At 42.6% G+C, this 14,979-nt stretch overlaps 1 protein-coding gene across 2 annotated transcripts in view; it reads left to right on the top strand.

Moving 5' to 3' along the window:
• The window catches only part of PBX1 (pre-B-cell leukemia homeobox 1), a 385,369-nt gene that overhangs the window by 279,294 nt on the left and 91,096 nt on the right, over positions 1–14,979 (top strand). For both annotated transcript variants that reach the window (XM_006876513.1, XM_006876514.1), the window contains exon 3: positions 7,794–8,038. In XM_006876513.1, coding sequence (XP_006876575.1) covers positions 7,794–8,038 — 245 coding nt within the window. The remainder of the gene's footprint in view (positions 1–7,793; positions 8,039–14,979) is intronic.

The raw sequence follows: 14,979 nt of genomic DNA, 5'->3' as shown, positions 1-14,979 counted from the left end.
GGGGGGTCTTCCTCTTTTCATTGACCCTCCACTTCACCAAACATAATGTCCTTCTTCAGGGACTAGTAACAGAAGCTGTTGCTGTGGCGTCCACTTGGACTTGTGGTGACCCCATGTGTGGAGTCCATGGGGTTTTCAAGAGCTCATTTTTCGGAAGTAGAAAACCAGGCCTTTGGGAGAATTGGAACTTCCAACTACTTGAACCTCCACCCAAATGCTCTGAGTGGAAGATAGAATGTTCATGAATTAAAACCTAGATTTTAATGTTGGATTTGTCCCACTTTTTTGGGAAAGTTGTTTTGCCTTTTGTAATCTTCAGGGATTTTGTTTGTTTATTTGTTCAGTATAAATTAGAACTTAAGTATGTACAAGCACTTTATGAACAGATAAAGGTTTAACACTGGTGTTCTCAGGAGCAAGCACTTTGCTCTATTAATGAAAATCCCAGAGCAGTGTCCTTCTGCCCAATACTCTCTCCAAAGGTCTGACATACCTGGAAGTGGTGGAACAGCCCAGGTGTGTGGGGACAGTTGTTGTTGTTAAGTGTCGTTGAGTAATTTTGACCCATAGTAACCCTCTATAGGGTTTCTGAGGAGCAGCTGGTGAGTTTGAACTGCTAACCTTGCCGTTCTAAAGGCTTTGTAGTCCAGTACATTATCCCACAGCACCACACCGGGACTCCCCAGTGCCCCTCTCCAAACCACCTCCTGGGAGTAGAGGTTATTGCTTGTGGACAATGGAACACCCTACAGAAAAGTTAAGTCTTGTGCTTTTCAAAACAAAGAGATCAGCCAGAGGATAGGAGGGCCTGCCTTTCTGCACCCACATTAGAAGGCTTCCTACCAGCTCCAGCCCTTTCCCAAACCACCTCCCACTCTCTCTCTCTCTCCTTTCTCCTGCAATTGCTGCCCAAATCTTAAGACACCCCTTTCTATAGATCTATCGTCCTTTGTTCCCTACTTGCCCCACCTGTAGAAGTTGGAGAACCAAGCAGGTCATTTCCTCCCCTGCTAACCTGGAGAAACTGGAATCCTCATGGCCTACTGGTCGAATCATTCCTCCATGAATAAAGAGTGCCCTCTTGTGGGCATCGGCTAGAGCTGCTCTGGGTGCACGCACTCAGGCAAGGGCCAAACAATCCACACACAGCCCTCCTGCCAAGGGTCTTCAGTATGCCTTTGGGCTTGGTTTGTTTATCTCCTCCTGCGAAGAAAAATAAATAAATAAAACAGCAAGAGACTAGTGGTGAGAAGAGCTTTCACAGTCTCCTTATCTTGGAAGTTTTACCAAAGCATTAACCCCCGGGGCAGATGATGCCATGGTGGGTTTGACATCAGATGCTTTTTAAAGGGCTTGTGACAGTTTCTAGATAAATCATTTACATGTCTTGATTGGTGGCCTACATGAGGGGACAGATTTGTGAGAAAACTCCTTCTTCAAGAACGGCTACCAAACGGGTCAAATATAGGGAGGGATTGGAGTCCCCTGTGCACATAGTAAATTCATTGCAAACTCAGCTAAATACACTGCCCTCCAGTTGATCCCAACACAGAGTGACCCATAGGATGGAGTAGAACTGCCCTGTAGGGTGTTCAAGGCTATACTCTCTAAGGAAGTAGTCTGACACATCTTTCTCTTGTGGAGTGGTTGGGGGGTTCGAACTGCAGACCTTTGATTAGCAGCCAAGTGCTTAAGCACTGTGACACCAGGGCTCCATTGAATTCATGGCAGCTAAAAGAGAAAGTGAAAGAGAATGTGTGTTAGTACATATGTGTGTGTATATTTGTGTATATTGGTGTGATGCTTCCAGCTGATGTGTTGGATTGCAAGGTCGGTTTGAGCTTCAGGGATATATATATATATATATATATGGAACTCTGGTAGCATAGTGGTTATGAATTGGGCTGCTAACCTCAAGGTCAGAAGTTTGAAACAGTTCTACAGGAGAAAGATGAGGCGTTCTGCTCCTGTAAAGATTCACAGCCTCAGAAACCCAGTACAGGGTTGCTGTGAGTTGGAACCAACACCACAGCATACCACCACCATATGTAGCTGTGGTGTGATGTCCTAGCATAAGCACTCAACCTCAAGGTCAGTGTGAACTGCAAGGCCATTGGCTGAAACCCACCAGCCACTCCTTAGAAACCCTATGCAGGGTCGCTATGAATCAGAACTGACTCCATGGCACTTACCAACAACAACAACATATACACATGAGTATATTTAGTCAGGGAAGTCTACAGGCCTTACCATATTAAAACCTTGTATTCACTGACATAAACACGCATTTGGCCCTTTAGAAGCTGTTTCGGAAAAGCTGTAGGTCTGGGGAGGGGCCTGGAGGGCTCTCGTCAAGGAAGCAGGAACTTGATCATATGTGATGGTTGCTGGATTAGGTAACAGCTCCGCTGGTTGAAATTGGATCTTGGAGAATGAGTGTTAACATCTCTGGTGTCCCGGAGAAAGGTTCATTTAAGTCTTGCATGGTGCCGCAGAGATAAAAAGGAGCTTTTAAATAATCATTTTGTCTCCTACTCACCAGAGTGCTGGCTTCAAGCAATAAACAGGTAGCTTCAGTTCTCCTTAGACATATCGTCCTTTTCGTTTATTTATTTAATGTTGGTTGGATTTGTTTTTCAAACTCCACTAGCTGAATAGTTTCTCTATTGGTGAATGTCAGAATCCATGTTTACAGTGGGTAGATAGTTTGTGGGTGAAGGTTTATTTGTCCACCCCTGCCTCACTCCGAGCATACCAACACAGCCCAAGTCCACAGAACCAGACTACTCCATGTAAAATAATGAAAGGTGAGGGTTTTGTTTTTAAAGTTTTCCCTCGTGTACCTAGGCTCCTTTTTCTCCTTTTCCTTTTTATGCCCTCACACGCTCTGACTTATTTCCTATTTTTATAATGACTTGACTATAATTTAAACAGTATAATTTGAAGAGGACTGTTGTTTTTCTTCTTGTTTTTTGTTCTGAGTCTTTTAATGATTTTCTTCAAATCTTCCATTTGGGCATATTTATAGATGTAAACACAAGCAACGTTTCTGTTAGGGCACATTGCATTTCTATCATGGTGGTGGTGATGTGTGGTGTCGAGTTGGTTCTGACTCATAGTGACCCTGTATGGGGGTTCTGAGGCTGTAAATCTTTATGGGAAGCGAAAGCCTCATCTTTCTCCCAAGGAGTGACTGGTGGATTTGAACTGTTGAACTTGTGGTTAGCAGTCCAGTGCACCAACACTACGCCACCAGGGCTCCTTGTTTCTATCATGTTGTTGTTGGTAAGTGCCATTGAGTCGGTTCTGACCCATAGCAACCCTGTATAGGGTTTCCGAGGAGCAGCTGGTGAGCTTGAACTGCCGACCTTGCGGTTCAAACGGTTTTGCAGTCTGGTGCATTAACTCACAGCACCATACAGATTACTGATTGGGCGCATTTAGAAACCAGTCATTTATGTGGCGTCTTCTTGCTAGTTGCTGTGGAATTGACCCATAACTCATGGTGACCCCATACACAGTGGAAAAGAAACACTGCCCAGTCCTAAACCCTTGTGATATATAGTGCTTTCAGTATCTGAGTTTTGAAAGTAGATTTCCAGAGCATTCTTCCTAGCCCACCTCAGTTTTCAAGTGTCGATAAGGAACTGTTAAGCATCATCGTTGCTATTGTTAAGTGCCGTTGAGTTGGTTCCAATTCAAAGCGACCATGTATAGGGTTTCTGAAGAGCAGCTGGTAAGTTTGAACCACCAGCCTTGTAGTCCAGACCAACCTTGTGGACATGCATAGACAGACGAGTGGTGGCCAAGGTGCGATGGCTTCAAACCTGGATTCCCAGATGGGAAATGAGAATTCCACCATTGAACTAGCAGTGTCCCTTATATGAAATCCTAACAAATCCCCATTTCTTTATATTTCACCTAAAACTAAGCAAAATGTTAATATCTTAAGCGAGTTATTTCCCCAAATACCTGGGGAAAAAGAAAAGACCAGTTAAGACTAGGGCATACCTGTAAATCATTTTTTCAGCACCTCAGTCCTACAGAAGATTCCACTGATGTCCTGTATATGGCAGCCTTCGCAATTTTACTCATTATTTGGTTTAAAGCTAGTTAGATTTCAGAACCAAGAAATATATTGGTTGTGTGTATGGATAGTTTGTGCTTCACACTGATGGTCTAAAAATATTTATTTAAGTAGAACATGAATGTGGTTAAAACAGAGAAGGGCAGGAAGGGAAAACATTCTCAGAGGCAGGTATTAGATAGAGTACCATGGTCCCATGCCTACCTATTACCTGAAGGAACTAGGACCAGAGCTTAGGTTCGCGAATGTCTGTCTGTCTACCTTTCTCACTTTTCTCAAAACAAACTGAGATGGCCAGAGGAATCAGCAAGCCCAGTGAGGAGGCAGTTTTAGGCTTCAGAGGGATGGGAGTAGGCTTGGGGTGCTGGGCCTCCACTCAGACAAGCTGTGCTGTTACGACCTCCAGTAAAAGGCCAGGCAAATCCTGACCCTTATGTGGATGTTGGTTTTTGTTCTTCTTCGTCGCTACTGTTGCTCTTCTGTACTGCTGTTCTTTGCTACTGTTGTTGGTGTGACACTGCGGATAATACGCTGGCCTACAAGGTCAGCGGCTCAAGCTCACCAGACACTCCTTGGAAATCACTAAGGAGCTCTGGTAGCGTAGTGGTTACGAATCGAGCTGTGAACCACAGTGTCAGCAGTTTGAAACTACCACCTGCTCCGTGGGAGAAAGATGAGGCTTTCTGCTCCCGTAAAGATTTACAGCCTCGGAAACCCTGTTCAGGGTCGCTGTGGGTCATAACCGACTCAACAGCACTTAACAACAACAACAACAACATAAGTCTTAACTGACATGACAGCATAAGAGTCAAACCGACCTTAGGGTCCAGTTCATTGTCCTGCAGCTGGCTGGTTACAAAATAAAGAGAATGAGCTCCACAAGCAAATGCCCTTGTCTTGAAGTCATCCCACTGTAGAGATAAGAAAGGGGTAGCTGCTGGCCCCTGATACAGCACTTGGAAGGGTCAGATTCTTTTTGGTTCAGATACCGACTCTCCTGGTGCGGTGCTGCAGGATCAGAACTGAATTACAAACCACAAGGTCAGCAGTTCAAACCCACCAGCAATTTCTCAGAAGCCCTATACAGAATTGCTATCAGTCGGAACCCACTTAACAACAACAACAATTCAGTAATTCAGATCTGTTGTTATTAGTTGCTGTCAAGTTGATTTCAAGTCAAAGTGACTCCATGTGATAGAGAAGAACTGCTCCTTCAGGTTTTCTTGGCTGTGATCTTTAAAGGAGCAGATTTTCAGGCCTTTAAATAAAGCTGCTGGCTGGTTTTGAACTGGTTTGAACCTCAAACCTTTCAGTTAACAGTCAAGCACTTAACCATTGTGCCAATAGCAACCAATGGTTTTCTTAAGGAAACCTTTCGTGTAGTGGTAATAGTTTCTTCCAAGCACTTTGGAGGTTTGAGTAAATAAATTCAAGGAGCAGAATTAAGTGTCCAAATCTTCATTATTCAAATCCTAAGAGACAGTTAATTCCCAGTCTCTTAATCCTACAAAAGACAGATTTCATTGAAGGAGGGGACGGTACTAGAAAAGGCAGCCACAAAATAAATCCCAATGATCCTTTAACCCTGCACCATTACCACTAAAATTTACTTTACTGAAGATGAATATTAAAAACTCGGGTGTGAAACAAGAAGAGCCTGGGCTCTGACCTTCATGGTTTATGTGTTACTGTGGGCTTCCTCCCAGCTAACTGCCTTCCTTTCTTCCTCCCTACCGGCCATCCCATTCTTTCCTGCTTCATCGAGGAGCTTGCTAGTCTTCCTCCCATGTGCCTCTTATTTTAGCCCACATGTACGCATGCATGCATGTGTGCGTGACTGGGCACACTGAAGGATGCTCTTGGGTTTCATGAAAGCAATGCCACCGTTTTCCTTTAATAACAGGAATTGCGGTTTCCTCTTGAACAACTTTCAAGGTTGCTTCTTGTCATGCCTGTTAGAAGCAAGAGCAGGTGAGCACAGCCAGCAGTTATACTGGTTTTATGTGCAATGACTGTCCCCTCATATTGGGCTGATAGCCACTTTCCCTGTCACACCTGGCGGGGCTGCCCTGTGGGGTTAGGAGACAACTAGGATTGGAAACCCTGAGGGTCACCAGATACACTCTCCCCAGAAACAGCTCTTGTCTCTCCAACTGCTCCAGTGTGTGGATCCACTCGATCACTTAGACCTGCCAACCCTTCCCCAGATGTGAACACAGGCTGGCTTCCCCTCTGTCTGGAATCCCTTCCTTCTTTCTCCTTCCTTGCCCTCCCCACAGAACATTTTCTGTATCTTTTTAAATGGAGAATTCTTTTCATGTTTCTTTCCAACAAAGACTTGAATGCTAACAGTGAAACTGGATTTAGATGAATGATTTTTGTGTTCATGTGCATGTGGCAGGTTGCATACTGGTAGTAAAGGGGCCACCTAGCCTTTCTGATGTGCTAACTTGATCCTTTTCAGTCCAAATTCCCTCCCCCATAGATATCCATGGTGTTTGCATAAAAAGTGGCATTTCATGGATCTGAGCCTCCCCCTATCCTGCGTTCCCCTCCTCTCCTCCCCCCAGAGTGATGACATCTTTGAACCTATAATGGACTTCCTGTGAAAGGGGATGTTTCTCATTTCCAACAGGACAGAGTCCTAGAACACCCACAGCCATGTTTGGAGTCTTTACTTGAAGGCCAGTTTGGCTGCTTGCTGTATCAGCTGTCTCTAAACTCTCTCCTAGTTCAGGAGAAAGGGTTTAAGATTTGATACCAGATTAATTAGATCTGCTAGGCTTAGATTATTTTGGAAATGAAAGTTTAGCCTGATGAAGCATTGCAAAGAAATTCAGGAAGTGTCTAAGCCAGAATCTCACAGAAATTTAAAAATGAAAGCTCTATAGGGTTTCCAAGGCTGTAGGAAAGGAGCTCTGGTAGCGTAGTGGTTATGAATCCAGCTGCCAACCTCAAGGTCGGCAGTTCGAAACTACCAGCTGTTCCACTGGAGAAAGATGAGGCTTTCTGCAACCGTAAAGATTTGCAGCCTCAGAAACCCTGTGCAGGGTCACTGTGAGTTAGAACCGACTCCATGATACTTAACAACAGTCTTTATGGAAGCAGAATTTACAAAGACAATAAAGCTTTTTTCTTTTTTAAAACTTTATTGTAATGCCAAATGCGTAATTTTATTTTATTTTTTATTTACTTCTTTAAGTTTTTATTGTGAATTGAATGATAGTTTACATGGGAGAACATTTACTTTACACCCTTGTTTCATTGCAATGATTACAATACCCTCCGTCCATCATCATTCAACAGTATTTGCTTCCATTCCCTTTGTTTTTGTTGGGGAGAGATATGTACACAAAAACACTCAGGAATATAAAATAATTTAAACAACTAAAGGGAACATTCTGCAAGCTTGCCTCCTGGCCACCAGCACCCAGTCTCGTGCTTTCCGTGAGCCCAGAGTAATAAGACTTTTTCTTTAATGAAGATTTGGCTCTTTGGGGATGGAGGTAAAATTATATTCTATTAAAATTAATTCTGGAAGGGAAATGAAATTCTTCCAATTTACTCACCCTTTCAATCCTTCCAGTTATAAGTAATTTGGAGGTTGTTTAGCCAAATATTACAATTTTTGTTGTTATTAGAAATTTGTTGTTACTGTTCCTTGGTTGAATATGAACACACCGTTTTCTCTTTGTCTTTTCTACAGTTTTGAGTATCCGGGGAGCCCAGGAAGAGGAGCCAACAGACCCGCAGCTGATGCGACTGGACAACATGCTGTTAGCTGAAGGGGTCGCAGGTCCCGAGAAGGGTGGCGGGTCAGCGGCAGCGGCAGCAGCGGCAGCAGCCTCTGGTGGGGCAGGTTCAGACAACTCAGTGGAGCATTCTGACTACAGAGCCAAACTCTCACAGATCAGACAAATCTACCACACAGAGCTGGAGAAGTATGAGCAGGTAACCCAGAATGCACATGGCTCCATTAGGTTAGGGTGGACGAAATGGGATACTTGGGAACTTGCACAGAGATTGAGGGGAGCCAACCTTGCCCTGGACATTAGTATTTTCGTGCCCAACACGTCCTGCTAATCATAGAACCACTCTTAGAATCTGAGTTCAGGTAGTCTCTGGTCTCAACTATTAAAACCTGGGCAAATTTGTAATACCAGCCAGCCAATCAGTTGCCATCCCATCAACCCCAACTGTTGATGATAGCATTGAAAATTTTTTGTGGAGTTGTAAATGAAGATTTCAAGGAACATTAATTACTAATATAAGGAGTACACTGGTAGTGTAGTGGTTACGAATTGGGCTTTGAACCGCAAGGTCAACAGTTCAAAACTACCAGCTATTCTGTGGGAGAACGATGAGGTGTTCTGCTCCCGTAAAAATTTATAGCCTCAAAAACCCTGTATAGGGTCACTATGAGTCGGAACCGACTCCACAGCACACTATAGCCACCACCACTCCAATAGTACCTTGAACTCCTGGAACATATACCCATGGCATGGCAAAGTGACCAGTTATTAACAGAGTCACCACCTCACCTGCAGAGAGGAAAGAGGTTTCCTCTGCTTCTTACCTGTTTCTTGTTTAGGAGGGTTCCTGATTTTCCAGGAATCCATGGGAAACGATAGCAAGACTTGAACTTAAAGTCCTTTACTTTACCCAGAGTCTATTTAATTGAAAATCATACATGTTCTCCTTTTTACCTAGTATATGGTATACACCTTCCTCTATAGAGAAAGTAGAAGGACTTAGAATCAGATGGACTTGGAGTACTACAATGCTGCCAACCCCTGGACTATGTCATCTGATGTTCTGTTTAACTTACCTCGACAATTGGTAGCAAAGAATGGAAGGCTTGGGTCAAAGAGATAACACCAAATTAAACTCACTACCGTTGAGTCATTTCTGACCCATAGAAACCCTGTGCTATTGTTGTTAAGTCCTGTTGAGTTAGTTGGTTCTGACTCATAGTGACCTTGTACAGAACTTCTGAGGAGTGGCTGGTAGGTTTGAATCGCCAGTGCCTATCCTACAGTGCCACACCCAGGACTTCATTGTGATTTTTACAAAGCAGACTGCCTCAGCTTACTCCATTGGAGTAGCTTATGGGTTTGAACTTTTGACCTGTCAGTTAGCAGCTCCGTGCTTAACTCACAGTACCACCAGGGCTCTTCAAAAAGATCACAGTATCATAAAAATCAAATAAAGAAAAGGATAAGATAGGCCTTCTATGCTATAAAGCAATGCCGAAATGTGGTTCGGTGGTAGAATTCTTGCTTTCCATGTGTGAGACCCAGCTTTGATTTCCAACCAGCACTTAAGCCGTCACTATGACCCATCAGTCAGTGGGACCTTGTGTGTTGCAATGATGCTGAGCAGATTTCTATGGAGTTTCCAGACCAAATTTAGGAAGAACAGCCTAGCAATCTACTTCTATAGAAGTCAGCCAATGAAAATTCTGTGAATCACAATGACCTGATCCTATTGTACATGTGATCGTCATGAGTTAGAGACCAGCTCGATGACAACTAACAATAACATGTAAATGTAGTATCAGTGTAAGGTATTCTTATTAGAGCTCCTCTCTACTAAAGACACTCCCCTCTAACACATACCTGAATTTATACATTAGCGCCATTTCCTTGAGGGGGAAGTATGAGCAATGCTATTAGGAGTCCAATATTATCAAATGTTCCTCTTTTCAGTTCACAAATATGAAGGAGCTTCAAAAAGTTCATGGAAAAAAATCCCGTTATCTTTTTATTCTACTGTTCCACAAACTTTTTGAAGTCCCCTCATATGTGTGTTTCTACCATAGTCTTTGAAGTTCTTTGTGACCTTACATATATTGAATTGTTAGGTTTCTGGGTTTCTTTTCTTTTTGAGACCCGTAAAAGAAGGGGGGAGAAAACATAAAAAGTAAAAAGACCCTCTGCAATCTGCTTATGATTGCCTAGATAGATGGCAAATGTAAATGTAGTAGAAAATTATAATAGAAATACACATTTTAAAATTTAAAGTGAAGAAAACTGTATTGCATTCCATTTACCTTTACAATAGATTTTTACAAAATTTCCTCTTATGAGCAAGAGAAAATAGCTGTTAAACATGAAGTCAAGTGTGGTGAAATTCAGCTATCAGATAAGGTGTAGGGGGTATTTAAGGAGAGGAATATAAAACATTAGCTTGTGGTGTGGTCCTTCACCTTCTTGTGGAAGAAATATTCTTGTCTCAGTTTTGGCTAACAGAAATTCTACCACATTCCAGGAAATCCTGAGCTCAAATAGTTGATTGATCGATGACAGGTCCTTTGATCTGGATAGGCATTTGGAGTTAGAATTTGGAGTCTGCTCTCACTTAATGGGCTCTGTAGGTTAAGCACTGAACTCCGAACCACAAGGTCTGCTATTTGAGCCCACTAACCACTCCATGGGAGGAGAAACATGAGGCTTTCTGCTCCTGCAAAAATTTATAGCCTCAGAAACCCTATACAGGGTTGCTATGAGTGTGAACTGATTTGACAGCACTTAACAACAACTCACATAATGCTTGGGAAAGGAGGTAGGGACATTTCCTGTAAAGACTCCTGGCTGTCATATTGGGGTCTTCCTACTCAGTGTTCTTCCTGTATCACCTTCACCTAACTTCTGGCATAGAAACGTTGATAGACTTAGCATCTAGGCTAACTCGTGACAAACTCCATGGGCATAGGCAGAGTCCCATGTAAGTTCCCCGGCTAGACCCGTATTAGAGTGGATGTTAAACAGGATGGTGTTGAAAACTGGCTTCATGCATAGCTTAGGTTGCTGGCAACATAGAAAAATAATGTTGTTGTTGTTGTTTTTTAACAGAGTAAAGTAAAAATCGTTGTTGATTTAAACCCCCTTGTCATTCACCCAAGGATCCCTGGTGGCTCTGTAGGATAAGCACTGAACTGCTAATCACAGAGTTGGCTGTTCAATCCTCTAGTGACTCTGTGGGGTAAAAGATGAGACTCTCTGGTCCTGTAAAGACTTAGAGTCTTGGAAACCCTACATTGGGTTGTTATGAGCCGGAATCGACTTGATGGCTGTGAGGTTGGGGTTTTTTTGCTTTGTCACTTTTCCATTCTCATCAAATGAGTAGAAATTTGACAGCAACACTCCATTTCAATAGCAGGTTACCACTTAAACATTTTGATGACATGATCGTACTTGCTCCTCAAGGCAATTTTGTGGTTGGCTATCCAAGCCAGATACTGTCATGATTGCCATTTTGATACAGGTGAGGAAATGGAGGTCAGAGAGGTTAATTGATATATCTGAGTTCATACATTCAATCAAGGAATTCAATGTTTGGCTCTAAACCCTAAGGCTCTAATTGAATAAGCACCTGACTCTGCTTAATAAACAGTGTGGTGTTCTGTTGATTGTGTTAACCAGCTCTGTCCCTTCCTTGGACTAGATTATTGGTACCTAAGAGAGGCTGTTGTTGTTAAGTGCCTTCGAGTCGATTCTGACCCATAGCGACCCTGTACAGGGTTTCTAAGGCTATAAATCTTGACGGGAGTAGAAAGCCTTTTCTTTCTCCCGCAAAGCGGTTGGCAGTTTCGAACTGCTGACCTTAAGGTTCGCAGGCCGATTCGTAACCATTACGCTACCAGAGCTCCTTATATAGTGTAGTGGTTACGAATCGGGCTGCTAACCTCAAGGTCGGCAGTTCAAAACTGTCAGCTGTTCCATGGGAGAAAGATGAGGCTTTCTGCTCCCGTAAAGATTTGGAGCCTTGGAAACCCTGTGCAGTGTCACTGTGAGTGGGAATCGACTCCATGGCACATAACAACAACAAGAGAGGCTAGTGATAAAAACATTCTCCTTCAGAATCTTCTCATGACTACCTATTTTAAATAATAATCATATTGGAAAATGCAAACTCCAGGAAAAAAAAAACACCCATCAGTACAGAACAAATTATGTATTTATTATTTTTTAAACTACAAAAATAATCATATATGGACATTTTTAGGGAAAGAACTGTGAATACAATCCAACACATTGTGGGTGCTTAATAACTTATTAGTATTAGTTGTGTTGTTAATTAGAGTAAATAGCAGATTGTAGGGAAATCATGCCATTAACTTCCTAGCTAGTGTGTCTAAGAGGTATATCTTTTTCATGTTTTTTTTAGCAATTTCTCATAGTGTTTTTAAAAATAGGAAACCTCAGAAAAGTACAAAATGTCATTTTCTAATTTTGTAGTACCTGTGGGTTAATGCGCTGGACTACAAAGTTGGTTTGAACCACAAGGTCGGTGGTTCAAGCTCACCAGCTGCTCCTCGGAAACCCTATGTAGGATCACTATAGTTTAGAACCGACTTGACGGTACTTAACAACAACAACATATGAAATTACAGAATCTACTCTTTAATGGCAGATTTCGTTGATTTTATTTTTCTTCTTATTTCGTGTGGTGGTGGCAGATAACTACAAAATTGGCTTCCAGTAATTAGCAATCTTAGACCATCCCACCCTGACCCTCCTTTAAAAAAACAAAAACTGCCTGAGTCAGCCATTGCTTCACCCTGAGGTTATTATATAAAGAAGGCTTTCACTAGAAAGAAAGGAAGGAAATGATTTTACTTATTAAATGAAGTTGGTTGAACACTTTTTCAGCAGGTCCTATTGGTAATCAAGGAATTTAAGAGCTGGTATAGTCTATTAAATCAGAAACCTAAATTTTATTTCAAGTGCTTTAAAAAAAAAAAAAATGATGCTCTTGTAGCTTTGCCAGGATTCTTCATCCAGCTTTTGTAAATAATGCTGCCTGGAATCCTAAGCTAGTGGGCCTAGTTGAGTTCATAACTAGGTACGACCTATGATCCTGATTACTTTCCTTGATGAGGTTGATAGCCAAATCTAATTTGAAGAAGAAAGAGGATGAACTATAGAAAGGTCAGGATGTCTAAGATCTTACCAATATTTTCTAGGAGAAATTCTCTTCAGTCTAATGCTCCCAGAAACACCCTTATCAAATACCTGGGAGGTCACCTTTCAGAAATTACCCAGCCCAGTGTAGACAGCTTGAGGGTGGTTGTTAAGTGCCATCTAGTCGGTTCTGACTCATAGTGATCTGCTATATAGAGTTTTTAAGGAGCAGTTGGTAGGTTTGAACCTCTGAACTTGTGATCAGCAGTTCAGTGTTTATCTTATAGCTCCACACCAGGAATCTAGCTTGAGGGTTAGCTCAAGGAAAAGTGTCTCTTTCTAACCGTCTGTAGCAAGTCTTCCCTGTCACAGAAACTCTCAGCCTGCAAGAAGTCTGGGTAATTAAATGGTGTAAACCCAGGTGTTCATGATGGGTGCATTTTCATCACCTGATCTTACAGTGTAAACTTAGAAGCTGCCGACCTTAGAGGGCTGAAGAGGAGGCAAGGGTAGTTCAAGTATTGGAACAACCCGGATCCTTACGTTCTGTCCACTGAACATGGAATTGGAACTCTTTGCTCTCTGCTATGTATTCCTCAGCAGCTGTTCAGCAGCTGCTTTGCTCCACCTCAGCAGTGGGTGGAATGACTCCGCTGTCTGTTTATGGCAGAGCAGAAAAGGCCCCGGGATAAAATGCCTTGAATAAACATCAGATATTGTGAGTATTTTTATTCACCGTAATGAAGCACATTATTATTAGCCAAGAACTGTGGCTTCCCAGCTGAGAGCGGGTGCACTTGACAATATCTCCTCACATCCAGCCCCTCCTCCTTTTCAGTCCCTGAGAGGTGGGGGAGACTGCAACTCAGTAGGGTGCTGCTTTTCCCCAGAAAGAGGGTTGGGATGCAAGCTATGTGCCTCACACTCTACACCCACCCTGGGGCTGCATAGAATCCCAGCCAACTTACTCCCAGGTTCTCCCCCCAACCCTTGTTGTAGATTTTCAGGCTGGAGTTGGAAGGGAAGAAGCTAATCCTACATTATTTTGCATTTCTGTAGCACATTTCTCTAAGGAGAACAAAATGCTAAATGTACTTCTTCTCGTTTGTCTTCAGCATATGGCTGCAAGGTAGAAACAAAGGATTCTAGGTAAACCTTTGGCTTACCAAGAGGGAAACTGAGGCTTGGAGAAACTTACCCAGTTGTGATAGTATCAGGAGTTTTTAAAGTAACTATGTTATGATGGGGAGTCCTGGTATGGCGTTGTATGGTAAACATAGGACTTCTAGCCACAAGATTAACAGCTCAAACCCACCAGCAGCTCTTTGGAAACCCTATACAGAGTGTCTATGAGTCAGCATCAACTCAATGGCACTTAACAACAAACAACAGTATTATGATGAAGAGATAATATCGACAAGCATTTTTATGGCGAGGCACACGTATAGTAACGCATTTAATCCTAACAACAACACCGTGAGGTGGGTACTGTCACCTCATTTTATAAATGAGGAGAAGAAGGCACAGAGATGTTAAGTAACTTGCCAAATGAATCCAGAGGCAGAATCTGAACCCAAGCAGTCTGATTTCTTTTTTATGAGCACCGGCCCTCATGTCACTGCACAGTGATATGTTTAATGTTAGCCTTTGCTGAAGGATTGTTGTTGTTGGATTGTGGTGTTGATTCCAGCTCAGTGACCCCATGTGACAAGAACAGAATGGCCCCTTGTGGTGGTGGTTTTGTGCCGTGGAGTCGGTTTTGACTCATAACGACCCTGTATAGAATTTCGGAGACTATAGATTTTTCTGGGAACAGAAAGCCTCATCTTTCTTCTGTGGAATGACTGGTAGTTTCAAACTGATGACCTTTAGGTTAGCAGACCAACTTGTAACCACTATGCTACCAGAGCTTCTAAAATGACCCCGTAGGGTTTTCTAAGTTGTAATCTGTATAGAAACAGATCACCAGGTCTTTCTCCCTGGAAT

Source organism: Chrysochloris asiatica, unplaced genomic scaffold, assembly GCF_000296735.1.
Source record: "Chrysochloris asiatica unplaced genomic scaffold, ChrAsi1.0 scaffold00386, whole genome shotgun sequence".
Classification (NCBI taxonomy): domain Eukaryota; kingdom Metazoa; phylum Chordata; class Mammalia; order Afrosoricida; family Chrysochloridae; genus Chrysochloris; species Chrysochloris asiatica.
The sequence above is the reverse complement of the archived record's forward strand: the minus strand, read 5'-3'. Positions and strand labels throughout refer to the sequence as shown.